We start from the raw sequence: 25566 nt of genomic DNA, 5'->3' as shown, positions 1-25566 counted from the left end.
CTCTCTAGGGCGCGCACGCGCCAGCTCTCTAAGATTTAAAGGGCCAGTGCACCAATGATTGGTGCCTGGCCCAATCAGTCTAATTAGCTTCCACCTGCTCCCTGTCCATATAACCTCACTTCCCCTTCCCTTCCTTGCCTGATCTTGTTGCCTTGTGCCAGAGAAAGCGTTTAGTGTTGTCCAAAGCCTGTGTTCCAGACCTTCTGCTGTTGCCCCTGACTACGACCCTTGCTGCCTGCCCTGACCTTCTGCTACGTCCGACCTTGCTCTTGCCTTGTCCTTTTGTACCGCGTCTATCTCAGCAGTCAGAGAGGTTGAGCCGTTGCCAGTGGATACGACCTGCTTGCTACCGCCGCTGCAAGACCATCCCGCTTTGTGGCGGGCTCTGGTGAATACCAGTAGCAACTTAGAACCGGTGCGCCGGCACGGTCCACGCCAATCCCTCTCTGACACAGAGGATCCACCTCCAGCCTGCCGAATCATAACACTAAAGATATCAGAGGTGTAATATGGTACCTATAGGTTTTTCCAATGGCCTCATCGGCAGGGCCGATTTTAGACTAAGTGTGGCCCTTGGCAAAAATGGGGCCCCCAGATTGCGTGACCAAAGATCACTATGTTGCGCTCCGAATAATCCCATCCAGGAAGAATTTGTGGCTGTGGTAATTTGGGGGTCGCAATGTGACCCCATTTAGTGCAGATCAGCTCGGCTCCCCCCTCTGCAAGAACGAAGTGCACGGACAGCTGTGGAGCAACAGCAACTTGTAAGGACATACTGTATATACTCCTATTAGCCGTTCCGAATATAAGCTGAGGCCACTAATTTCACCCCAAAAACACAGGAAAACCTATTGACTCGAGTATAAGCCTAGGGTGGGAAATACATCATCCCCCCCCCCCCCCCGTCATCATTCCCACCCTCCTCTGTCATCATCCAGACCCCCCTCATCCCCCCATCATACAGATCCCCCTTGCCCCCCATATCATTATCCAGATCCCCCTCATACCCCTCTGTCATCATCCAGACCCCCCTGTCGGTCCTTCCCTAGCAGCCATCCAATGTCGCTGCAGGGAACGTCCGATTTCTAGAGGGGAGGGTGATCCGGTTCAGGCCATCCATCTTGACCGAGAAGCCCACTTCTCCGTTGCGGGCTGGCCCCGGATTAGTGACACTGCATTGACGTCGCCGCGTAGGGACGCCCCTGACGTCACAGATGTCTGCTGCGCATGGACGTCCCTGCATGGCGCAGCGTCACTAGTCCAGGGCCGGCCCGGAGCAGAGAAGAGGGCCTCCTGGTCAAGATGGACGGCCCGGACCGGCTCACCCTCCCCATTGAAAGTCGGACGGTCCCTGCAGCATAGATGGGCGACGATGGACGGCCCATCCCCTCCCCACCGGTATGTCTGCATCACGCGAGTATAAGCCGAGGGGGACGTTTTCGGCACGAAAAATGGTGCTGAAAAACTTGATTTATATTCGAGTATATACTGTACGTAGAGAAATCCAGCGCAAAACGGCATCATAAAATGTATGACCATAGGGTCACAGGAAAGCATACATTTTATGATGCTGTTTTAAGGGTTTAATAAACCACCTAAAGAGCAAGAACTGATTTGTGCTGGATTTCTCTGTGTGACCACATTTACTTACATTAGCTGAGATTCAGCACAATTCAAGGAGAACAACATGGCGATCTTTGACTGTGCAACCCATTTTTGGCATGTACCCCTAACCTAATACTGTCACCTTGTTCTTGTAATAGTCACCGCACACAGATAAACAGTGATCTTCTCAATGCTGCCTATCTGTAATAACTCCCACATATACTATAAGGCAATGTTCACACAACAGAATGTCCACACAGAGAATCTCCATGTGGATATTCCGCAAACTGGGGACAACGGCGCTAGTACTGCACAGGAATGCGTCATCTCATAGATGGCTACAGTGGGGATCAAAAGTTTGGGCACCCCAGGTAAAAATTTGTATTAATGTGCATAAAGAGGCCAAGGAAAGATGGAAAAATCTCCAAAAGGCATCAAATTACAGATTAGACATTCTTATAATATGGCAACAAAAGTAAGATTTTATTTCCATCATTTACACTTTCAAAATAACAGAAAACAAAAATTTGTCTGCATAAGTTTGGGCACCCTGCAGAATTTATAGCATGCACTGCCCCCTTTGCAAAGCTGAGACCTGCCAGTGTCATGGATTGTTCTTAGTCTCAAAGGTTTTAAATGCCCAGACTCATCTGACCTTGCCCCAACAATCAGCACCATGGGTTCTTCTAAGCAGTTGTTTAAAAGCAGTAAAATAGAAAAGCATATAATATGGGGATAATTTAAATCGTATGGACCTACAGAATAAAGAGAACCTGTCAGCTTTACCATAAAGTACATAGCATGAAAAATAATCCTCCAAAATTTGCTAAATTGATAAAAAATATTTTCAATTTCCCCACAAAATAATATTTTTTTGGTTGCACTGTACACTTTATGATAGAATGAAAGGTGTTATTACAAAGTACAATAGATGGTGCAAAAAAAAAGTACCATATGGGTCTGTGGATGGAAAAATATAAAAGTTATGGCAAAAATCTAAATGAGCTGTGTCCTCAAGGGGTTAAAATCTTAATTCAGCCCCCACAATATGTCAGTGGTTCCACACTGGTTACAGCAATATATGTGCTGTAAATTAATATTTAATACCCCCTATACTTTCCCTTATTATCTTATTACCTTCTTTTTTATTCATTGCACAAAGCCCCCAAACACAGTACAGACTTACTATGCATCTCCCAAGACCTGCGATGACATCATAAGGAGTCCTAGCCTATAGGATTCATCGCAGGTCCTAGAAGGTCCAGAGCAAATCTATTAGTGCTGTCTATGGACTCTCTGCAGCCTGGACAGCATTAGGGCTATACTAACAATACTGCATTTTGTGCAAAACTGCGGTAATATTGCAGCATTTTTGCCGCAATTTTGAGCAAATTGCGGCAAAAACTCAGTGATTTTACACAAAATGCAGTATTGTTAGTAATGCCCTAAAGCTTTTCAGGGGCCCCTTTTGGATGGGGGCCCTAGGCAACTGCCCCCGTTGCCCCCCCCCCCCTAATGCCGGCCCTGCTCATCGGTAGTCCGCATGTTTCCAGTGATTTAGTTTTTTTTTTCTGCCCGGTCAATCATTCTGCTGTTTTACATTGCCTCTGTTATGGAGCCTATGGATTTATTCTGAATTGTGGCATACTGATGTGCCAGACTTATCAGAGGTTTGGAAACAAATTAAAAATTTCAAAATTTTTGCTAGAAAACCCTTTTTTATGACATGAAAATCACAGAACAACCAATCAACATGTGGAGCTAAACACCTCCCGCCATTACATCAGAAGCCTGTTCAGGTGTATGCAACATTCTTCCATATAGTTCTACCAATACACTTATTTAACTTAAAGGGGTATTCCAGGCAGAAACTTTTTTTTTATATATCAACTGGCTCCGGAAAGTTAAACAGATTTGTAAATTACTTCTATTAAAAAAAAATCTTAATACTTCCAATAGTTATTAGCTTCTGAAGTTGAGTTGCTGTTTTCTGTCTAACTGCTTTCTGATGACTCACGTCCCGGGAGCTGTCCAGCTCCCATGGGGATATTCTCCCATCATGCAAGGGATATTCTCCCATCATGCACTGCTCCCGTGACGTGACATCATCATTGAGCAGTTAGACAGAAAACTTCGGAAGCTAATAACTATTGGAAGGATTAAGATTTTTTAATAGAAGTAATTTACAAATCTGTTTAACTTTCCGGAGCCAGTTGATAAATATATATAAAAAAGTTTTTGCCTGGAATACCCCTTTAAATTAAACTATACAGGCGCCTATGCTCAAATTTTGGCAACATTCAGTAGTCTGCCCATTACAGAAGGCTTATGTGAGCCTAAACTTAATAAATGGATGAACATCTTTACTTTGGGCTTTGGCATTGGCACCTTCTAAGTCTCAGAAAGTTTTTGTCATAGCTTCATGTCCAAGCCACTTGGACATTTTAAGACAAAACAGAAACTAAGGGACATTGTTGCTCAAGGCTGCATTATTACTAGTGAGTAGTGTTGCTCACGAATATTCGCAATTCGAATATTATTCGCGAATATCGCATATTCGCGAATTCGCGAATTTCGCGAATATAGCGCTATATATTCGTAATTACGAATATTCGTTTTTTTTTTTTTTTTTTTTTTCACAGTACACATCACAGTGATCATCCCTCTCTGCTTCCAGCTTGTGTGGTGTAAAGAAGGCTCTAATACTACTGTGTGAGACTGGCGTGCGAAAATTCACATATGCGAAAATTAGCACATGCGAATTTTCACATATGCGCATTTTCGCGTATGTTAATTTTGTATATGCTAATGTGCACATATGATAGTTTTCGCATACGCGAATGTTCGCACATGCGAAAATAAAACGGGAATATAACGAATATGCGAATATTCGCGAATATATGACGAATATTCGTCCATATATTCGCGAATATTCGCGAATTCGAATATGGCCTATGCCGCTCAACACTACTAGTGAGAGCCATATGACAGTAAATTGGCTCTGGGGTTTTTACACCTTTTTCTTTAAACGTGAGATGATGGCGTGAGTCAACATGCTAAAAAAAAGCGTGTAAATAATTCCTTTGTTTTTTCCTCTCTGTTGTTCTCTGTTTTAGACAGGCTCTTCAAGGTGAGTGATGTCATTTATTCTTACCACAGAATTACAAAATACATTACTGTGACTATATCAATACCTTAATGCTATTACAGGAAGAGAACTCAAGACACTGAGAAGTCATTGGGCACTTGTCACAGTCACTCACATCCTTAGACTTGCCATTTCTTCTCATGTCAGGGGCCATTGTCACAATATAATCCATGTTATTTACTTCACCTATTTAAAGGGGTACTCCAGTGAAAACCTTTTTTCTTTTAAATCAACTGGTGGCAGAAAGTTAAACATATTTTTAAATTACTTCTATTAAAAAATCTTAATCCTTCCTGTACTTATTAGCTGCTGAATACTACAGAGGAAATTCTTTTCTTTTTGGAATGCTCTCTGATGACATCACGAGCACAGTTCTCTCTGCTGACGTTATTATAATAATAACACTTTATTTATTGTTGTCCTTAGTGGGATTTCAACCCAAGTCCCCAGCACTGCAAGGCAGCAGTGCTAACCACTGAGCCACCATGCTGCCCTTAGCATACATCTGCTATGCATCCGCTATTCATGGTTGCTAAAATGGACAGAGATGTCAGCAGAGAGCACTGTGCTCGTGATGTCATCAGTGTTCCAAAAAGAAAGGAATTTCCTCTGTAGCATTCAGCAGCTAATAAGTACTGGAAGGATTAAGATATTTTTATAGAAGTAATTTACAAATATTTTTAACTTTCTGCCACCACTTGATTTAAAAGAAAAAAGGTTTTCACCGGAGTACCCCTTTAACCCCTTAACGACGCAGGACGTATATTTACGTCCTGCGCCGGCTCCCGCGATATGAAGCGGGATCGCGCCGCGATCCCGCATCATATCGCGTCGGTCCCGGCGGTAATCAACGGCCGGGACCCGCGGCTAATACCACACATCGCCGATCGCGGCGATGTGCGGTATTAACCCTTTAGAAGCGGCGGTCAAAGCTGACCGCCGCTTCTAAAGTGAAAGTGAAAGTGACCCGGCTGCTCAGTCGGGCTGTTCGGGACCGCCGCGGTGAAATCGCGGCGTCCCGAACAGCTGATCGGACACCGGGAGGGCTCTTACCTGCCTCCCCGGTGTCCGATCGACGAATGACTGCTCCGTGCCTGAGATCCAGGCAGGAGCAGTCAAGCGCCGATAATGCTGATCACAGGCGTGTTAATGCACGCCAGTGATCAGCATTAGAGATCAGTGTGTGCAGTGTTATAGGTCCCTATGGGACCTATAACACTGCAAAAAAAATGTTAAAAAAAAGTGTTAATAAAGGTCATTTAACCCCTTCCCTAATAAAAGTTTGAATCACCCCCCTTTTCCCATAAAAAAAATAAAACAGTGTAAAAAAAATAAAAAATAAACATATGTGGTATCGCCGCATGCGTAAATGTCCGAACTATAAAAATATATCATTAATTAAGCCGTACGGTCAATGGCGTACGCGCAAAAAAATTCCAAAGTCCAAAAAAGCGTATTTTGGTCACTTTTTATATCATTAAAAAATGAATAAAAAGTGATCAAAAAGTCCGATCAAAACAAAAATCATACCGATAAAAACTTCAGATCACGGCGCAAAAAATGAGTCCTCATACCACCCCATACGTGGAAAAATAAAAAAGTTATAGGGGTCAGAAGATGACATTTTTAAACGTATAAATTTTCCTGCATGTAGTTATGATTTTTTCCAGAAGTGCGACAAAATCAAACCTATATAAGTAGGGTATCATTTTAACCGTATGGACCTACAGAATAATAAGGTGTAATTTTTACCGAAATATGCACTGCGTAGAAACGAAAGCCCCCAAAAGTTACAAAATGGCGTTTTTTTTTTCGATTTTGTCGCACAATGATTTTTTTTTCCGTTTCGCCGTGCATTTTTGGGTAAAATGACTAATGTCACTGCAAAGTAGAATTGGCGACGCAAAAAATAAGCCATAATATGGATTTTTAGGTGGAAAATTGAAAGGGTTATGATTTTTAAAAGGTAAGGAGGAAAAAACGAAAGTGCAAAAACGGAAAAACCCTGAGTCCTTAAGGGGTTAATGGTTAATGGTATGGCTAATCAGTAAATAGTCAAAGGGATACGCTGGCAACAATCATTGTGAATTGTATATTGAGCATATTGTATACCATGGTACTAATAGTGGTCTTGAAGGACATGATGAAATAGCGTTAAGGTCATGGACACACGAGACTCATTGATGTTGGGAGTGAAGGATTAATCCTAATCCCACAGAAGAGCTACTGTAGCACAAACGCTGAAAAAGATATTGCTGGTTTAAGTAAGGCCATTGGCGGGACCAGAGAATTAATGGGACCAGAGTGCGCCCCCTTTCTTTTGGAGACAATTTTTTTTATACATTTGTGGACTATTACATGTAGCATTTTGTAGCATGTTTTAAGACAAATAAAACACATTTAAAAACAGCATGAAGAAATATGAACATCTTTAAAGACCTATGTGTTTAGCATTTTTGATCAATGTAATTGTTAACATTACTCAAGAACATGTGTTTTCGAAAATGCTCTCGTATTTACATGTAATAGTGCCCTTACTGGAAAAGGTATGGACGTCTTATTGGAGTCTGATCACTCTCTTTCCTTTTTTCTAACATTTGGCTTAGACCACTATGACTTCTTTCAGCTGAGACTTGTTTCTGCAGAATTGCTGGACAAAAAACTTGGTCTTCTTACTTTTCGGGCACTCTCAGCACCTACAAACTTGCCATCTTTAGGGCCCAAATGGTAATAATGCTCATTTGGTGCTCACACAGTGACAGTGCCTTCTTTTGTGCTTACTACATAGAAGTTATACATACAGTAGGTAAACCCTCATATAAGTAGACACCACACTGAGTAGGCAGTTAGGCAAAGCCCCTATTACTTGTCCCTTATCAACAAGAATTCTTTGCATTAGGCAAGTTCTCCCTCCCCATTAAAGTGTACCAGTCGCCTACAAAAACTTTTGATATAATGTAGATAATACCATTATATGTATATTTGTAATATACATTGATTTAAAAATGTGCATATTTTTGGGTGAAAAAATGCTGTCCCTGCAGCTATTGCCTGTGTCCCTGTGTGGAGACCAAATACAGGAAGTGAGGGCAGGACAAGCAGGGCTCTGTGCAGGCTCCTGGTTTGTCAATCATCCTGCTGTGTGAGCCAGGGGCATGTCATAGAGCCTCACTGCACAGATCCCTGCTTGTCCTCAGTGCACAGATCCCTGCTTGTCCTCAGTGCACAGATCCCTGCTTGTCCTCAGTGTACAGAGCCCTGCTTGTCCTCAGTGTACAGAGCCCTTCTTGTCCTCAGTGTACAGAGCCCTTCTTGTCCTCAGTGTACAGAGCCCTGCTTGTCCTCGGTGTACAGAGCCCTGCTTGTCCTCGGTGTACAGAGCCCTGCTTGTCCTCGGTGTACAGAGCCCTGCTTGTCCTCGGTGTACAGAGCCCTGCTTGTCCTCGGTGTACAGAGCCCTGCTTGTCAAAACCTTAATTTAAAAAAAAAAAAAGATTGCTAGTAAGAGTGCCCCCTTTGCACAATATTTCCCACATTAGTAGACCCCCCCTTTCCCTAATTTTACCCTTTTCTCTAAAATCTCACCCCCATTAGGTAGGTAACCCCCATGTTATGTAGATAGGTAGGCCCCTTATTAAGTAGATAGGAAGACTCCCAATTGGGGAGATAGGCAGACTCCCACCCCTTCCCCCATTAGGTAGATCACCCCTTTAGGTGAGTGGAGAACTGATGGTTTCCTCCTCCACCAAAGTTTTCAACTTTATCTGTGTCCTAAGAGACTGGTCAGGTGCACCTTGGTGGCCTTGGTGTTGACTTGGCCTCCAAATTCCTCAAATCTCTATTTGAGTATCTGTTGAATGTACTGGAAAAACAAGTCCGACATATGGAGGTCCCTCCAAGTGAAAGGAATTAAGGATCTTTTACACAAGGTAATAATCTGGGTCTGAATGGACTCCAGAGGATGTGTTGTTTACATTAATGTAAATCAAGGGCCGCACAAATGATCCAGCGATTGGTCATTCTGCCCTCCATTTATAATGCTGCAATTTACGATTAAATATGAAAAAAGGTTGTGAATCGATTTTTCTCAGAAAAACACAAAAAAAATTTCGTTTAAAATAAATTTTTTTTTAAAAAAGTATACGTATAGCTAAACAATGGTGCCTTTTATCAGTCTCCTTAACTGGTAAGACAATGTACAGGATATCAGGGTGTTCTATCAGCAGCCAGTGCACACAACCCATAGTTATGCAACAGCATAGTGTTTAACTTTCCATGCCATAGCACAGTGTGTGTCAACCAGGGCGCTTCCAGCCATTGCAAAACTACAACTACCAGCATTCCTGGACAGCCAACGGCTGTCTGGCATGCTGGAAGTTGTAGTTTTGCAACAGCTGGAGGCACCCTGTTTGGGAAACACTGCCCTAGCATGTATACATGCCTGATAATAGAGAGACTGATGTGAGTAAATACAATCTGTCTACAGCGCTGTGCTATGTTGGTGCTATATAGATAAGCTGTAACATTAATAGGGTCTCTTTCTGATATCTGTGCTCTCTTTTTTTTTTTTTTTTTCAAACAGGATGGAGTGATATCACCGAGGGATGTGGACACTGTCATGTCTGAAGGTCTTGGGATGAGATACGCTTTTCTAGGTCCCCTGGAGACTGCACACCTCAATGCAGAGGGTAGGATCAGGATTTTAACTACAACTAAACCTAGAAAGTAATATACAGTGCATAGTGAAAGTATTCGCCCCCCTTGAACTTTTCGACCTTTTACCACATTTCAGGCTTCAAACATAAAGAAGTAAAACTGTAATTGTTTAAGAATCAACAAGTGGGACACAATCATGAAGTCACGAAGAAAGAGAAGGACTCGGGCTCAGTTCAGGAAGATACGGCTTTATTCACATCTACGAGGCAACAGGTAACAGGGAGGAAGTGACGCGTTTCGGCCAGCACCTGGCCGAAACGCGTCACTTCCTCCCTGTTACCTGTTGCCTCGTAGATGTGAATAAAGCCGTATCTTCCTGAGCTGAGCTGGAGTCCTTCTCTTTCTTCGTGATTTATCCGGGTGAGGTCCACACCCACTCCGTGCCCAGCATCCAGACCAGGGATTGAGCCGGGATACCTGCTTTCTGTTTGCTTCACAATCATGAAGTGGAACGAAATTTATTGGAAATTTCAAACTTTTTTAACAAATAAAAACTGAAAAATTGGGCGTGCAAAATTATTCAGCCCCTTTACTTTCAGTGCAGCAAACTCTCTCCAGAAGTTCATTGAGGATCTCTGAATGATCCAATGTTGACCTAAATGACTAATGATGATAAATAGAATCCACCTGTGTGTAATCAAGTCTCCATATAAATGCACCTGCACTGTGATAGCCTCAGAGGTCCATTTAAAGCGCAGAGAGCATCATGAAGAACAAGGAACACACCAGGCAGGTCCGAGATACTGTTGTGGAGAAGTTTAAAGCCGGATTTGGATACTAAAAGATTTCCCAAGCTTTAAACATCCCAAGGAGCACTGTGCAAGTGATAATATTGAAATGGAAGGAGTATCAGATCACTGCAAATCTACGAAGACCTGGCCGTCCCTCTAAACTTTCAGCTCATACAAGGAGAAGACTGATCAGAGATGCAGCCAAGAGGCCCATGATCACTCTGTATGAACTGCAGAGATCTACAGCTGAGGTGGGTGACTCTGTCCATAGGACAACAATCAGTCATATACTGCACAAATCTGACCTTTATGGAAGAGTGGCAAGAAGAAAGCCATTTCTTAAAGATATCCATAAAAAGTGTCATTTAAAGTTTGCCACAAGCCACCTGGGAGACACACCAAACATGTGGAAGAAGGTGCTCTGGTCAGATGAAACCAAAATCAAACTTTTTGGCAACAATGCAAAACATTATGTTTGGCGTAAAAGCAACACAGCTCATCACCCTGAACACACCATCCCCACTGTCACACATGGTGGTGGCAGCATCATGGTTTGGGCTTTTCTTCAGCAGGGACAGGGATGATGGTTAAAATTGATGGGAAGATGGATGGAGCCAAATACAGGACCATTCTGGAAGAAAACCTGATGGAGTCTGCAAAAGACCTGAGACTGGGATGGAGATTTGTCTTCCAACTAGACAATGATCCAAAACATGGAGGAATGGGCAAAAAATGTCATTCTCTCGTTGTGCAAAACTGATAGACATACCCCAAGCGACTTACAGCTGTAATCGCAACAAAAGGCACTAAAGTATTAACTTAAGGGGGCTGAATAATTTTGCACGCCCAATTTTTCAGTATTTTATTTGTTAAAAAAGTTTGAAATATCCAATACATTTCGTTCCACTTCATGATTGTGTCCCACTTGTTGTTGATTCTTCACAAAAAATTACAGTTTTATACCTTTACGTTTGAAGCCTGAAATGTGGCAAAAGGTCGAAAAGTTCAAGGGGGCCGAATACTTTCACTATGCACTGTGGGGGAGATTTATCAAAACCTGTGCAGAGGAAAACTTGCCCGGTTGCCTATAGCAACCAATTAGCTTGCTGCTTTCATTTTTATGAAGGCCTGTGAAAAATGAAAGAAGCGATCTGATTGGTTGCTATGGGCAACTGGGCAAGTTTTCCTCTGCACAGGTTTTGATAAATCTCCCTTTGTGTGTGTATATATATATATATATATATATATATATATATATATATATATATATATATATACAGGTATATATAATCTAATGCAGCGCTACTTATCCAAGTCCACATTTTCAAGAAGAGAGTTTTTATGCCCATATATAAGTGATTAAGCAAATACATTCCACGTGTATCAATTAAACATCAAAATATACAAAATTCATATAAAATCACATCTACAAAATTGTGCAGTACATCACATATATGAATGAACAGTGTATCCTAAAGTGCCACATAATAAAGTGCATACTATATTCATGCAAAACATAATAAACACACCTACTGTCAGTAATTAATGATGATAGATAATGAAGATACCTGTGCACACTGCTTCTGTATATGTAATCGCACAAGCATGGCACCGGCAGCGTGGAACGCCGCTTATGGCGTTACTTCCTACAAGCGTTGTAGTTCCTGTCAGGTGATAGAGATCATGTGACTATAAGAAACTCAACATTGGTTGGTAATAAAGATAACAACAAACCAAAAAAGAAAAAAAAGGAAATGAATAAAATTAAAATTAAGAATAAAAAAATTAAGAAAAAAAATGTAAATAAATAAAAATAGAAAAGAGAGAAATAAAAAATAAAAAAGTAGAAAAATAATAAAAGGAAATACTTAAATTAAATAAAAATAACAAAATACTTAAATAAAGCCCAAAATAATTCATTGGATATTATATATGGCCATTGGTTATGGGATGACTCCAAGGTTTGCGGGATGGTCTTGTCTGACCCCAGAAACTGGTTGTCAGATGTGATGGAACTCATTCAAGAGCTCCTATCTCAAGTGACCTCACCACTACAGACAGTTAGGAGCGCTATCCATCCATTGTGTACATAGACTATACAAGGCCTACCAATTCAAAATTAATAATATAAAATAATACATTAAAAAATTATAAAAGTAAATAAAAAAAATATAAAAAGAAAACAAATAAAGTAACCAGAGCATAATAGCAGAAAATATTAGAAATTAATTAAATAAAAAAAGAATACAAGAAAAAAAAGCTGCTATGCCAGCGAATAAATTCACTTTTTTCACACACTATTGGAAGAGTGCTGCACTTTTTCTAATATATATATATATATATATATATATATATATATATATATATACACTCTATAACAATGCAATTGACTTATTACGTTTTGTTACACCTGGACTTTTTATTATTAATGCATTACAAGCCATAATGTCCAGAAATGAGTAATTACCTGTTCCTCTCCACCCATAGTAAAAATGCTGAGTATTATAAACCCAATTTACAATGTGTGAATGTTGGTACATGTTCTGAGAATGTAGGTATCTGCCTATCCATAAAATATGAGTAGGATTCATGATCTTATGTATTGTACTTAATAGAAGCGTGCATCATTCGCTGCAAAGACTCTTACACATACCCCATGTAGCTGAGTGTGAAGTATTAGAAGTAATAGAGCCATATCACACAACATGACCTGCCCTGTAAAGGAGTGCGGAACCTTTACAGAGTCTATTATATGGCTAAAGCACCATCCGAGGAGGGTAAAACGATGGCTGGATCGTTCATGAGGCCCTTTGCTGGCTACATTCGCTGGCCATACATCTCCTACTACATACATCTCCTTTTACCAGTGTAATAGGTTCCTTATTCTTCAACCTGCAGATTGTGCGTTATATGTTAACCTTATAAAAAAACGAAACAAAAAAAAAGCAAAACACCTTCAAAGTATACATGCACCCAAAAATAAAAAAAAGGTGACTTCCTGTCAGCCATTATATGTAGATCTTATAAACAAAAACCTACCTTCAAAGCATACGTGCAACCAAAACAAAAGTGCGACTTCTTGTCTGCCATAATATGCAGATCTTCTAAAACCAAAACCCACCTTCAAAGCATACATGCAACCAAAAATGAAAGGGTGATTTCCTGTCAGCCATAAGAGGAATGTCCTGTTAGCCCAAACATACGACGTCTGTAGAAGCACCCTGACACCACAAGGGAGGGCCCATTTCGATCTTTGCCATGGGCAGTCTCTCTTCCATTCATTCCACTGATTATTGGGTTACTTTCATGGTCTCTTGGTCACAGCAGAGCTGTCACGCTGGGCTGCCATCAGGGCACTACTGGCGGTACTGCCTTCAGGGGCCTGGGCCAAATGAAATATATAAAAGGGCTTGCTGCCAGGTCCCTTTACAGCTTTTGGTAAAGGTGGGAGAAAAGACACTTCAACTATATTGGGCCCTGAAATTCTTAATGGCGGTACTGCCATCAAGTAAGCATCTGAATGGCCTATAAGACGCCACACATATTTTTGTGTTCTTCTTAAGGACAAACATTACATCAGTCCTATGAAAATGTTTATGGTATCATGCCTATAGACTTTAAAGGGGTATTCCAGGATCTTTTTTTATTTGACTATGCTACAGGGGCTGTAAAGTTAGTGTGGTTCATAATATAGTGTCTGTACCTGTGTGTGACAGTGGTCTCACAATTCTTCTGTGATTTTCAACCCAATATTTATATTTAAAAGCATACAAAATTACTAAGGTCTCGGAATTTCCCAGGTTGCAGTGTGTCGAGACCTGACATCACTAGTCAGGTGATCAGAGGGAGTCTGTCCTGCTTCAATTGGTGGGAGACTAAACAAAATTACCCTTGGGGTAGTAAGAGGCCAATTATCAGCAATACACTAAACCCCAGGGCCTAAGCCACCATTGCCTCTTGAGAAAGCCGCGGAGGCGGCGAAACATGTAGAGGCGGCAATAGTGTTTGTTTTTAACCAGTACTAGTGTGTTACCCCCTAGATAAGTAGCCACTGCAGAGCTACCTCTGGAGAAATAGTGGAGACTATTCTCTTAACCTTGATGATATAAGCACTAGGTACACCTGGTATCAGTTTTAAACCTTTATTTTTGGGACATTTTATTAGCATTTAATAAAAGTTATATTTTAGGAGTAAGCGATTGGTGGGAGAGAGTTCATTTTGCAACAGCCTTAGGCTCCCTGATTAGAAAACACTGGTCTATTGCATTGAAGGGATCACAGGTGTGTTTCAATGGGTGGGGTGGCTGATGTGTGGGAGGGAGGAAAGTGACCTCACACTTACAAACTATGGGATGTGTAGTTTAGAGAACGAACTTTAACAGGAAATACCCAGTTCTGGCAGGTATGTACTACTAAAATCACCTTATGGTGGATAACCCCTTTAATGGGCAAAAGAATGCCAAAAATTTGGTTCAGCTACTTATGGATGCCTTAGTCCTTACTGTTTTCAAAAGCGCAGTTGACTGTGTGGTCCGATACCACTGTGTATAGAGAAGGTGTATACGGAGTGCTCAATAGCCGATGCATCTCTGGAGACTTACAGTTGTATATGTCTGTCTAGAGCAGTGTTTTCTAACCTGGGTGCCTCCAGTTGTTGCAAAACTACAACTCCCAGCATGCCCGGACAGCCAAAGGCTGTCCGGGCATGCTGGGAGTTGTAGTTTTGCAACAGCTGGAGGCACCCTGGGTCTAGACTTCTGAAGTAGTACTGAGCAGGACAATGGGTCATATCTGGATCACATATGGAGATGTCAGTAGTTTGGAATCAATATGTCAGTCATGCTACAGGGTGCTCTCGCCCATCTTCCCCTTAGTTCAAAAGGTTACCTAAAGAGAAAATCCAGTGCATCCTACGGGACCTTTTGGCTAATAGGTAAATTGGACAGAATCCTAAAGACAAAACCTACAAGACAATGAGCGCACCAGACTCTGGTGAGACAGAAATCTGAGTGCTGAATAGACGACAATGCTGGAGCCCAGGAAAAAGAAGAATCTGTCCTTTATTTTCGCAAGAGTAGCGGCAGAATAGCATCTAATAGTAGAACATGATAGTAGTGTGAACTGATCCAGCGCTGATGTTGTCTGTGATCCATGAACAAGTTCCAGAGTTTTTCATTCATGTAACTAAGAAGCCCGGAGGATGGGAACAGTATGTTACACGAACTGTAATTGTACTGTAAGATTTATGTCTTTAGGGTCTGTTCACACGTGCAGTATCCTGCGCATATTTTATGCGCCGGATTTGAGGCTGTGTTCAGTCATTTAGTTTACATTGAACTCTGCAGCTTCAAATCCTGCGCATCAAATATGTGCAGGATACTGTACGTGTGGCTACACCCTTAGGCTATGTTCACATGTCAGAATGTCCGCACGGAAAATGAGTGCCGAACGCACGGACATTCTGCAGACTGCGGACGCCGGCATGAAATGGACTGCCCGAGAATGCGCCGTCTCATAGCTGGCAATGCGTTCAGTGCGGAGTCTGCAGGCAGACAACGGAATTAGAATTTCAGAGCCAGATGGTTCTGTGCACAGTGCAGCAGAATCCCATTGAAATCAACCGCTGCTGCGTAATTCTGCATTGGAATTCCACACTAAAATTCTGCTATGTGAACATAGCCTTAAAGAGTACCTGTCACCAAATAAACTTTTCTAAATTAAATCAGGCTATGTTCCCTAACTACTCCTAACACTCCTCCCACCCTTCAAAAAAATGTCAGAGATTTTAAAAGCTGTGTATCATAATTTTTACTCTTGCTCACATAGTGCAATCTCCCAGAAGTAAAAAGTGGGCGTTTCCCAGCAGGCATGACATCACTGAAGCCTGCTGGGGGACCACTTCTGCCTTAACATGGTTGCAGTGCTGTGATGAATAGAAGACCTCAGGCTCTGTGCAATGGCTTTCAGTCTGTGTATCTTTCAGTGAGGCTCTGTTCAGCTTTTAGTCTGTTCAGCTTTTAGCTTTCAGTGAGGCACTTTGCAGCTGTCAATCAAGCTCAGTGCAGAGAAACAGTTTCTGAGTTTGGTCTCATGCCATTACAAGCAGGAGACCAAAATCCGAGATTTTGACCAGACTGAATGTGTTGTCGTCAAGAAGGGAGACCCCTGGTGGCCAGAAGTATACAGCAGAAAAACTAATGGAAGCCAATTACAAAAGTTTTTTATTTGGCATAAGGAATGAAATATAAAAAATCATGTTTAATGACAGTGCTTATTTAAGGGTATGTTCATACGGCAGAACATTTGTGGAATACATGGGCGGACATTCTGCAAATCTGCGTGTTCTGCCAGCTGCAAGAACCGCTCAGAAATGAGTAGTCTTGAAAGACAGCAATGCATTACCGAGCAGATTCTGCTGAAAGAATTGACATGTCAATTCTCTCAGCGCAGGCCGGAATCAGAATTTTGGAAATATCTTCTGCCGAACAGTGCAACGGAATTTCCTAGCAGAATCCGCTGTGTGAACATGCCCTAAGGTTGTGTCCACCTTTGTAACCCTTTTATAGGTAACTCCAATGTGTCTAAAGTAAAGAAAAAAAATAATAATCTTTGCAGACAGTCCTAGCTGTAAATATATTCTACTATTTTGCATAATCTGCTTCTATGCAGATCTGTATCTCCAAAATAATGGACTACAAACTAAGTGCACTCTGATTCTGCAGTCATACTACCAACCAAAAGTCTACTGAATGCAAGTTAATGTGCCCATAGTTGGCTGAACCAGCAGATTAGGTGGGTAGAGAGAAGGGTTGGGTGTGTTGGGTTTTTGCTGCCTGACCCTTCTGTTCTGGGAACAATTACTTGGTGCCAGAGGAGTCAGGCTGCAGCTTACCCCTCTGCTGCCCGTATGAAAAAAAATGAACATTCAGCCATGATGAGCGCTTGAGTATGACCACCTCAAAGGGGTACTCCACTGAAAAACATTATTTTTTTTTTTTATCAACTGGTGCCAGAAAGTTAAACAGATTTGTAAATGACTTCTATTTAAAAAATTGTAATTCTTACAGTACTTATCAGCTGCTATATGTTCCACAGGAAGTTCTTGTTTTTTAATTTCCTTTCTGGCTGACCACAGTGCTCTCTGGATAGGGGATAACATGTCTGATAGCGGGGAGTCTGCTATTTGGACACCCCACGATCTCCGGGCCATGCCCCCTCAATTCATGTCTATGGGAGGGGGCGTGACGGCTAGCACACAGCAGTCACGCCTCCTCCCATAGACATGAATGGAGGGGGCATTGAGGCTGTGGTCGCCAGTCATCCGGCACGGAGCGGGGTTTGCTCTGTGGACCGGATGACTGGGGTGCTGCAGTGATGACGCTATGGCACCCCAGTCATCCAGTGCACATAGAGAATTCTGCTCCGTGCTGGATAACTGGCACAGATAACATGGATAGGGGATAACATGGATAGGGGCAGAATACCTCTTTAAGGGACAGATGGAAGAGAAGATCACTGCAAGATCGGGCTATATTCATACTTTATAAATTATACCCATAGGAGCTGTTAAAATAAGAATGGACTTAGTCTTTTCTTGAGTATTCTGAAAAAGTGGGAAATTCATATACAGTGGAACCTCTCCAAAAGAGACCGCTATGAGAAGACTACCCCTTATAAGGACTAGATTTCCTGCTACAGATCTTCAATTCATTCATTTATTATGCATTATTTGACCTAGAAGACTACTTTTTTGTAGTCCTCTTAAAGAGGTTTCAATGTTTATGCAATTTTCTACCCCTACAATACCTCCCAGTCACTGCCTTCTAAAGCCATCAGCAGACGGTGGACTATGGATTGCAGCAGCTTGTATTCTGCCTATGGCCCAGCAGACACAAACCTAGATCTGCTCAGTATCTGCAGGAATGTGCATCTATAGATGATATTTTTTATTAGATTTTATTTTCTTCCTTTTATAGATCTCATGTACTATAAATATATTAATGTCTTATAAAAATAGAAAGCTCTTCTCCAAACCAAAATCTTCTTAAATACCCATTGATATGTTCCAGGGTTTAAAAGCTACTGTGAACGCTACGGAGAAGGTATAAAACGTGTTTTGGAAACGTTTGGGCCAATACCAACTTTTTCAGGAGAAGTTGCAGAAAGAATTGACCAGGTAGGCGTAACGCCTTTAGTTCAGCAGTGATGTGTTTTTTTTGTGTGTTTTTTTTTACATATGCATGACTGTATCCAGTTGCTTCCACAGTTGATGTGAACGCCTTTCAACACTTTAGGTCCAGATTTCTGGGCTGATACATTTTGACAAATGTTTATAGGGAATGGTGGTTGCTACCTTTTTCTGGTGTCTGAACCTCTGCTGTTACTGTCCCAACACTGCATGGTCCCTGTTTTTGTCTTGACACTCAGGACATGTCTTCTCAGCCGATCACTGGCCATCGATGTGATCTGCCTTCGGCAGTGATTGGCTAGGTGCGGATTTCCTGTGTTTTCAGACAAAAGCAGGAAGCCACAATCAGGGGATTGTGCCATAGGTAAATAGAAGGCATTTCTTCTAAACAGGCAAAGGTGCATTTTGGTTCTCCCCACCCTGCTATCTCCCACCGACCCCACCACAATCCTCTGCCTCTACCTCCCAATCACCCCAGCACCTACCCAACAAAGTGCCAATCTACACCAACCCAACTAAGTGCCTATCTGCCTATGTCCCTTGCCTTGTCCCCATCTCTCCTGCTCTGATTGTCCCATCTCCTTTGTTCTGTCCCCATCCCACTGTGCCCACTGTTCTTTCCCATCTCCTCTGCTCAGATTGTTCCCATCTCTCTTGCTTTGTCCCAATCTCACTATGTCAGTGGAAAGAAGGGAACAACAGCTCACACCTCCTCACTTCTACACCTGAGCACGGACAGGCCGGCGTGACTAAGGGTTATACAGATTCGCAACGTGCCGGTGTTTTCTGTCCTGTATTGTCTGTTACTCATTGAATGAAAGAATAAAGCATTCCCTTTTATTACACCAACGAGCTGGATTCTCTGTTGTGGATGTGAATCTCACTATATCCCCTGCTCTGTTGCCCTCTATTCTTCTCTGACTGCACACACATTTCCTGCTCTGCGGATTCGGACGTTTAGGCCCATGTCACTGGCAAGGGACCTAAGGACACCCACATGCCTCAATATCCCTCCCCTAATATCACTTTGCCCCCTTTTGAGACCTCTGGATCTTTGAGTCTATGCACTTTAGACATTCGGAGATTAGCTAGTGACTGGTTCACCGTTCTGATGTAACCTCTTCTATTTATAAAATATGGCTGGATTTTTGTATCCATAAAGCACTATCTGCCTTTTCTCTTAATCCCATTCCTCATAGACCGAAGCTCTCACAAGCAGGGCCCTCACTGCTTTTGATTAAATATTTAGTGTGTGATAATGTATTGTGTGAAACGTCTTTATTTGTACCCCAAAAAGTGCTGCGGAATCTGTTGGCACTATATAAATAAATATTATTATTATTATGATTATTATGCAGCGTTGGGCTGATCTTGGCCAGTGACGCAAAGAAACAAGGTTGAAATGTCTTGATCTGGGATTTAGACACTTTAACCTTTTCTCCTCTCGTCACTAGTCAAGAATACTTGTCACTTGAAGAATTGCTCCTGTAGTGGTTTAATGCCAGAGAAGGGCAACAATAAAGAATTGAAATGTCCATTGTTTGTCATTGGTGCCCTGAAGACCTTCAGTCAAAACCTCTCAACACTTCTTAAACCAAATTCAGTTGAATCTACCAATGCCCTGTAAATATATATTCATGTGTGTGCACCTAATATTAACATTTACACATAAGTTAGTATAAGGGTACGTTCGCACTGAGGAATTGGTGCGGAATTGCGTGTCAGAATTCTGCTGTGTGAACCCCTAGCATTGGTGTGAATAGGTCTTCTGTAGACCCATTCACACTGTGGAATTTCAGTGGCAGAGAATTCTGCCGATTAAATTGATCTGCGCAAAGAATGAACATGTTCATTCTATGTGCGGAATTCCGTGAGCACTGCATTACCCTCAATGGTAACGGCACAGGGCCGCGCGGTCCTAACGCCGAAGAATTTTGTCGGTGGTCACCAGATGGAATTCCGTAAGCGGAGATTCCGCACAAATTGCTCAGTGTGAACATACCCTTATGAAGTAGGGATTAGTTTGCCTGCCCACCTTCTCCTGTAGGCTTTCTAAGGCCGGGTTCACACTACGGAATTTCCGAGCGGAATTCCATTTTGCTGGCAATGGGATTCCACTGCATACTGCAGAGTTTTCGAGGTGGACTTTCCACCTGGAAAATACCTCTCAAAAAGTTCTGCCAGAACATTGAACTTGTTCAATGTTTTGGTGAATTTCCGCTCTGCAGACAATGCTATCTATGGGGACGTCAATGTCTGCGTGGTCCTAGCCCGGAACTTAAAGGGGTATTCCAGGAAAAAAACGTTTTTTTATATATATATATCAACTGGCTCCAGAAAGTTAAACAGATTTGTAAATTACTTCTATAAAAAAAATCTTAATCCTTTCAATAATTATCAGCTGCTGAAGTTGAGTTGTTCTTTTCTGTCTGGCAACAGTGCACTCTGCTGACATCTCTGCTTGTCTCAGGAACTGCACAGAGTAGAAGAGGTTTGCTATGGGGATTTGCTTCTAAACTGGGCATTTCCCGAGACATGTGTCATCAGAGAGCACTTAGACAGAAAAGAACAACTCAACTTCATCAGCTCATAAGTACTGAAAGGATTAAGATTTTTTAATAGAAGTAATTTACAAATCTGTTTAACTTTCTGAAGCCAGTTGATAAATAAAAAAATGTTTTTTTCCTGGATAACCTCTTTAAAATCACTCAATATTTCTTGCCAGATTTTGTCCGGCCGGAAATTCTTGCAGTGTGAACCTGTCCTAATAGGGGTTCACATGTAATATGGACCTGTTTGTTTCATCATCCTCTTGGACGTGTAGCTCATCATGCATCACTTCCACAATGTAGGACGGAGACAATAGCTTGGGTTCTCCTTGTGAAACAACTTAACAAGAGATGATTCAATCCATATTTCTTTATTGCAGGCATTGTGGGAGGAGCAGTCCGAAAAAGCTGATCAGCTTAAGGCATCGAGAGAATGGAGAGATGCATGTTTGAGTCACCTAGCCAAGCTGAAGAAAGAGATGAAAAAGAACTAATTCATGTTTGCGTCTCGATGATTCCAAATGTCATTCGGTGCACGGCTTACTAATCCCCTGCTCTTGGCTCAGATACATAAATTTGCTGCCAAAATGGCAAAGCGGTGTATTAGATTACAGCAAAAAGTATACAATGAATATATCTGGGGTGAAAAGATTTTTTGGCTTATAGTGTTGCCTGATTTATGAACTCCATGCCTGATCATGAACCTATATAGAACAATACTACGAAATATCCCGGGACCAATTACTAAAAAAAATTCCATTGGACAAATTTTTGACTGAACTAGAATTTTTATTACTGGAGACAGTGATTGCCTACTTGGAAACCTTCCTTATTACTATCTACAAGTAACAGACGCTCTAGATGGATCACGCCATATAGTTTTTGCCTATACATTTCATATGACCAAAAATAATCCCAGTAGTAGAGAATCCAAAAACTGCTTATGCATCTGGAAAAAAACAAATTTTCTTCTAAAAACACCCCCTTAGTTGTACATGGGCCGTATCACATACTGCAGGATAGGTCCATATATAAATCTGATATTATAAAGTTTTTTTTTTTGTTTGTTTGAGACTTAGGGTCTATTCATACGGCAGAATTTCGGCTTGCGGAATTTTGCCTCAAATTAAAACCCCTTTCCTTCTTTGGGATTCCGCACTCCCATTCACACTTCTGAATTTCCGCAAGCGGAAATTCAGAAATGTGAATGGGAGTGCGGAATCCCATAGAAGTCTATGGGCTTTAATTTGAGGTGAAATTCCGCAAGCGGAATTGGAAATTCTGAGGTGTGAATATACCATTACGGCCAAAGATGCTGAAAAGGGCATCTTTCGATTTGGCGGTCTCAACACTAACATGCACAGTATTAAATGTGCTAAAGCTAAGTTTCCACATGGTGTTTTGACAGTTTATTTTTTTTTTTTATCTTTTTTTCCTGGGAAAAAACTAGTTTTTGTGGTATTTCTGGCATTTTAGCCTTTGTATGAAAAATGCTTTTTTTTCTCTCCTTTGGCAGTTTTTCCAGTACCTGTGCCAGCCCCCTTTTTTAAAGGGGTACTCCGGTAGAAAACACCTGCTGCCCGTAACAGGAATCGTCCAGGAATTGCTCTGGACAGTTCCTGATATGGGCAGCAGGTGTCAGCAGAGAGCACTGTGGTCAAGACCAAAAAGAAATTCAAAAAGTATAGAATTTTCTCTGTAGCATACAGAAGCTAATAAGTACTGGAAGGGTAAAGATTTTTTAATAGAAGTCATTTACAAATCTGTTAAACTTTCTGGTACCAGTTGATTTAAAAAAAAGGTTCTCCACTGGAGTACCCCTTTAACTCTTATAAAAAAATAAGAAGTAAACACGCTGATGTAAACACCCACATTGTGTATTAATGGCGGTTTGTCTCTTTCATAAACTTCTGTAGGAAAGAAATGCCAGGATTTTAGTGAAAAAAAAAGACATAAAGCCCAAAATTGCTGAAAACAGCCAAAGCGAAAAACACCAAGTAGGTTTGGCATTTCATAAATTTCTGTGAACATCTGTCGGCAGCGCTTTTGGCGTTTTTGGAAAAAAAAGTGCAAACCCAACGTTTCCCCTGCATTGGCCATATGCACAGTCTAGGCTGTTTTGGCTGGATATAAAACCACTTATTCCTTTAGGTCAGTGATTCCCCACCAGGGTGCCTCCAGCTTGTTGTCACCTGTTTACGTGAGGTGAAAAGTCTTTGGTGCTGTGTTCATATGTTGCAGTAATGTTGTTACCCCAGCTAAAGAGCACAAGCGGGTTTTTTGCGGGACTTAAAACCCCCTTACATATATATTAATGTTCGGGACGCATTTACATTACATACATTTTGTGAGCCCCTTTTAAATGAATAGGACAGTTGCAGAAAGTTCTGTAACCAACCTGCCACGTGTGAATATACCCTTAGTATTGTTTGTGCAGTAGAAGTCATAAAGGAGTTGTCTGGGATTTGTAGAAAATGGCGTACAGGCTAAAATCTCCATATAATAAAAAAAACTTTATTCACCTTCATTATTTACCTTCAGATATGGCGCCACGTACATTGTTCACATGACTCTGCAGCCATTCCCTGGCCTCCATGGTCAAGTTCTGTAAATGCAAGCAGAGACCAATAGGGCTAGTGACTGAGGGTGCATTCACACCACGTTTTTACAATACAGTTCCCGTATATGTTTTCAATTTGAAAACCGCACGGAACCGTATTGAAAACCGTATGCATTGACTCTCTATTAAAAAACGTATGCCAAAGATGCATCCGGTTGTGTCCATTTTGCATCTTGTACGGTTGTGTCCATTTTGCGTCTTGTATGGTTTTATCCTTTTTTTTTCCCCATACCTAAAACCTTAGCCTACCACGGTTTTTGGTCCGGGTTAAAAACCGTATATGTTTTTTTTTTTAACATGGGAGTCAATGGAAACCCTGGAGAACCGTATGTGCATACGGTTCCATCTGGTTTGCACAATACGTTTTTTTTTTTTACTTTTGCATAGTTTTTTCTTGGAATTTCAATCAAACAAGTGAAACTTTATTCATAATTGAGTGAAAAGTTAAAAACGTATACGTTTTTTTCTTAAAAACTGATGCAACCGGACATAATTTTTCAAACTGTATACGGGTTAAAATTTGTACACAGGTTTTGACTTGAGTTTAGTCCGGTTTTGAGGAATCCGTTTTTCATCAAAAACCTGATACGGGAACTGTATTGCAAAAATATGGTGTGAATACACTCTGACGGCATCATGATATGTATGATATGAGTGATGTCTTCCCACCAGGCCCAGAAGGCAACACTGGAGTGGTGAAGGTGTATTTAAGGTTGAGTAGATTAATGTGGCCTGTACATAATTTTCTTAAAATCCTAGATAACCACTTTAAACTGAATTTTTTGTTGTTGCTATGTTTCCGTCCTAATTATCTTGGAATGCACCACAGATGACAAATTCCTTGTACCCCTGGAAGACTCCTCCTGTATTCCCTATTGCCCCCTGCTGAGATAGGGTATGTTTACAAGACTGGTCCATGTTTCCACCATAGAACTTTTGCCGAATACAGTAGGAAATGATTCTTTCCTCTCTCTACTGGGATCTAATATGGCTGTGTATACAATCCTTAGGGACAATGTATGAGGGGAAGGGAAGTGACAACTGCTCTAAACACATTTCTGGGTCTGTGGATCTATTCATGCGCATTCACTGTTGACTTCACAGATTTTGTTATCTCAAAACATTTACTGTATTGTGAAAAGTTTACTTAACAATTAAAATATGTGATTTAGCTCCTGAGTTATCTATGACTTCCCTGCTGCTCGCCGTCACTTCAGTTTTCTATTGTATGTGCTTCTTTATCAGGGGGACAAGTTGTCAGTATTGCCATTATGTGATCAAATGGATCTTTATAATTTTTTAAAACATTCTCATCTCTAAAAACAAGGTCAACACAAAACACAGGGGCAGATTTAAAGGGAACCAAGCATTAGATTTTGCTATATACAGGGGCATAGCTATAGAGGTAGCAGTCACACCGGGGCCCTGGTGCCTAAGGGGGCCCCAAAACACATCTGCCCAATAGAAACCAGTATTATAAATGACTTATGGGGCCCTGTTGCAGATTTTGCATCGGGGCCCAGAAGCTTAAAGCTACGCCTCTGACTATACAGTGAGGCAAAAATGTTTTAGTATTTAGTCAGCCACCAATTGGGGAATTTCTCCCACCAAAAAGATAATAGGCCTGTAATTTTCATCATAGGTATACCTAAACTATGAGAGACATAATGAGAAAAAAAACTCCATAAAATCACATTATCTGATTTTTAAAGAATTTATTTGCAAATTATGGTGGAAAATAAGTATTTGTTCACCTACAAACAAGCAAGATTTCTTACTCTCACAGACCTGTAGCTTCTTCTTTAAGAGTCTCCTCTGTCCTACACTCGTTACCTGTATTAATGGCACCTGTTTGGACTTATCAGTATACCTGTCCACAACCTCAAACAGTCACACTCCAAACTCCACTATGGCCAAGACCAAAGAGCTGTCGAAGGACACCAGAAACAAAATTGTAGACCTGCACCAGGCTGGGAAGACTGAATCTGCAATAGGCAAGCAGCTTGGTG

At 41.4% G+C, this 25566-nt stretch overlaps 1 protein-coding gene across 1 annotated transcript in view; it reads left to right on the top strand.

Moving 5' to 3' along the window:
- Positions 1-25121, top strand: part of CRYL1 (crystallin lambda 1) — a 150953-nt gene extending 125832 nt beyond the window's left edge. The window contains exons 6-8 of the mRNA XM_056561715.1: positions 9336-9441; positions 18270-18376; positions 21318-25121. Of these exons, the coding sequence (XP_056417690.1) occupies positions 9336-9441; positions 18270-18376; positions 21318-21431 (327 nt within the window). The 3' untranslated portion in view covers positions 21432-25121. The remainder of the gene's footprint in view (positions 1-9335; positions 9442-18269; positions 18377-21317) is intronic.
- Positions 25122-25566: the final 445 nt, after the last annotated feature.

The sequence above is a fragment of the Hyla sarda genome, chromosome 2 (assembly GCF_029499605.1).
Source record: "Hyla sarda isolate aHylSar1 chromosome 2, aHylSar1.hap1, whole genome shotgun sequence".
Classification (NCBI taxonomy): Eukaryota; Metazoa; Chordata; class Amphibia; order Anura; family Hylidae; genus Hyla; species Hyla sarda.
Note: the sequence above shows the minus strand (reverse complement) of the source record. Positions and strands in the feature narration are given on the sequence as shown.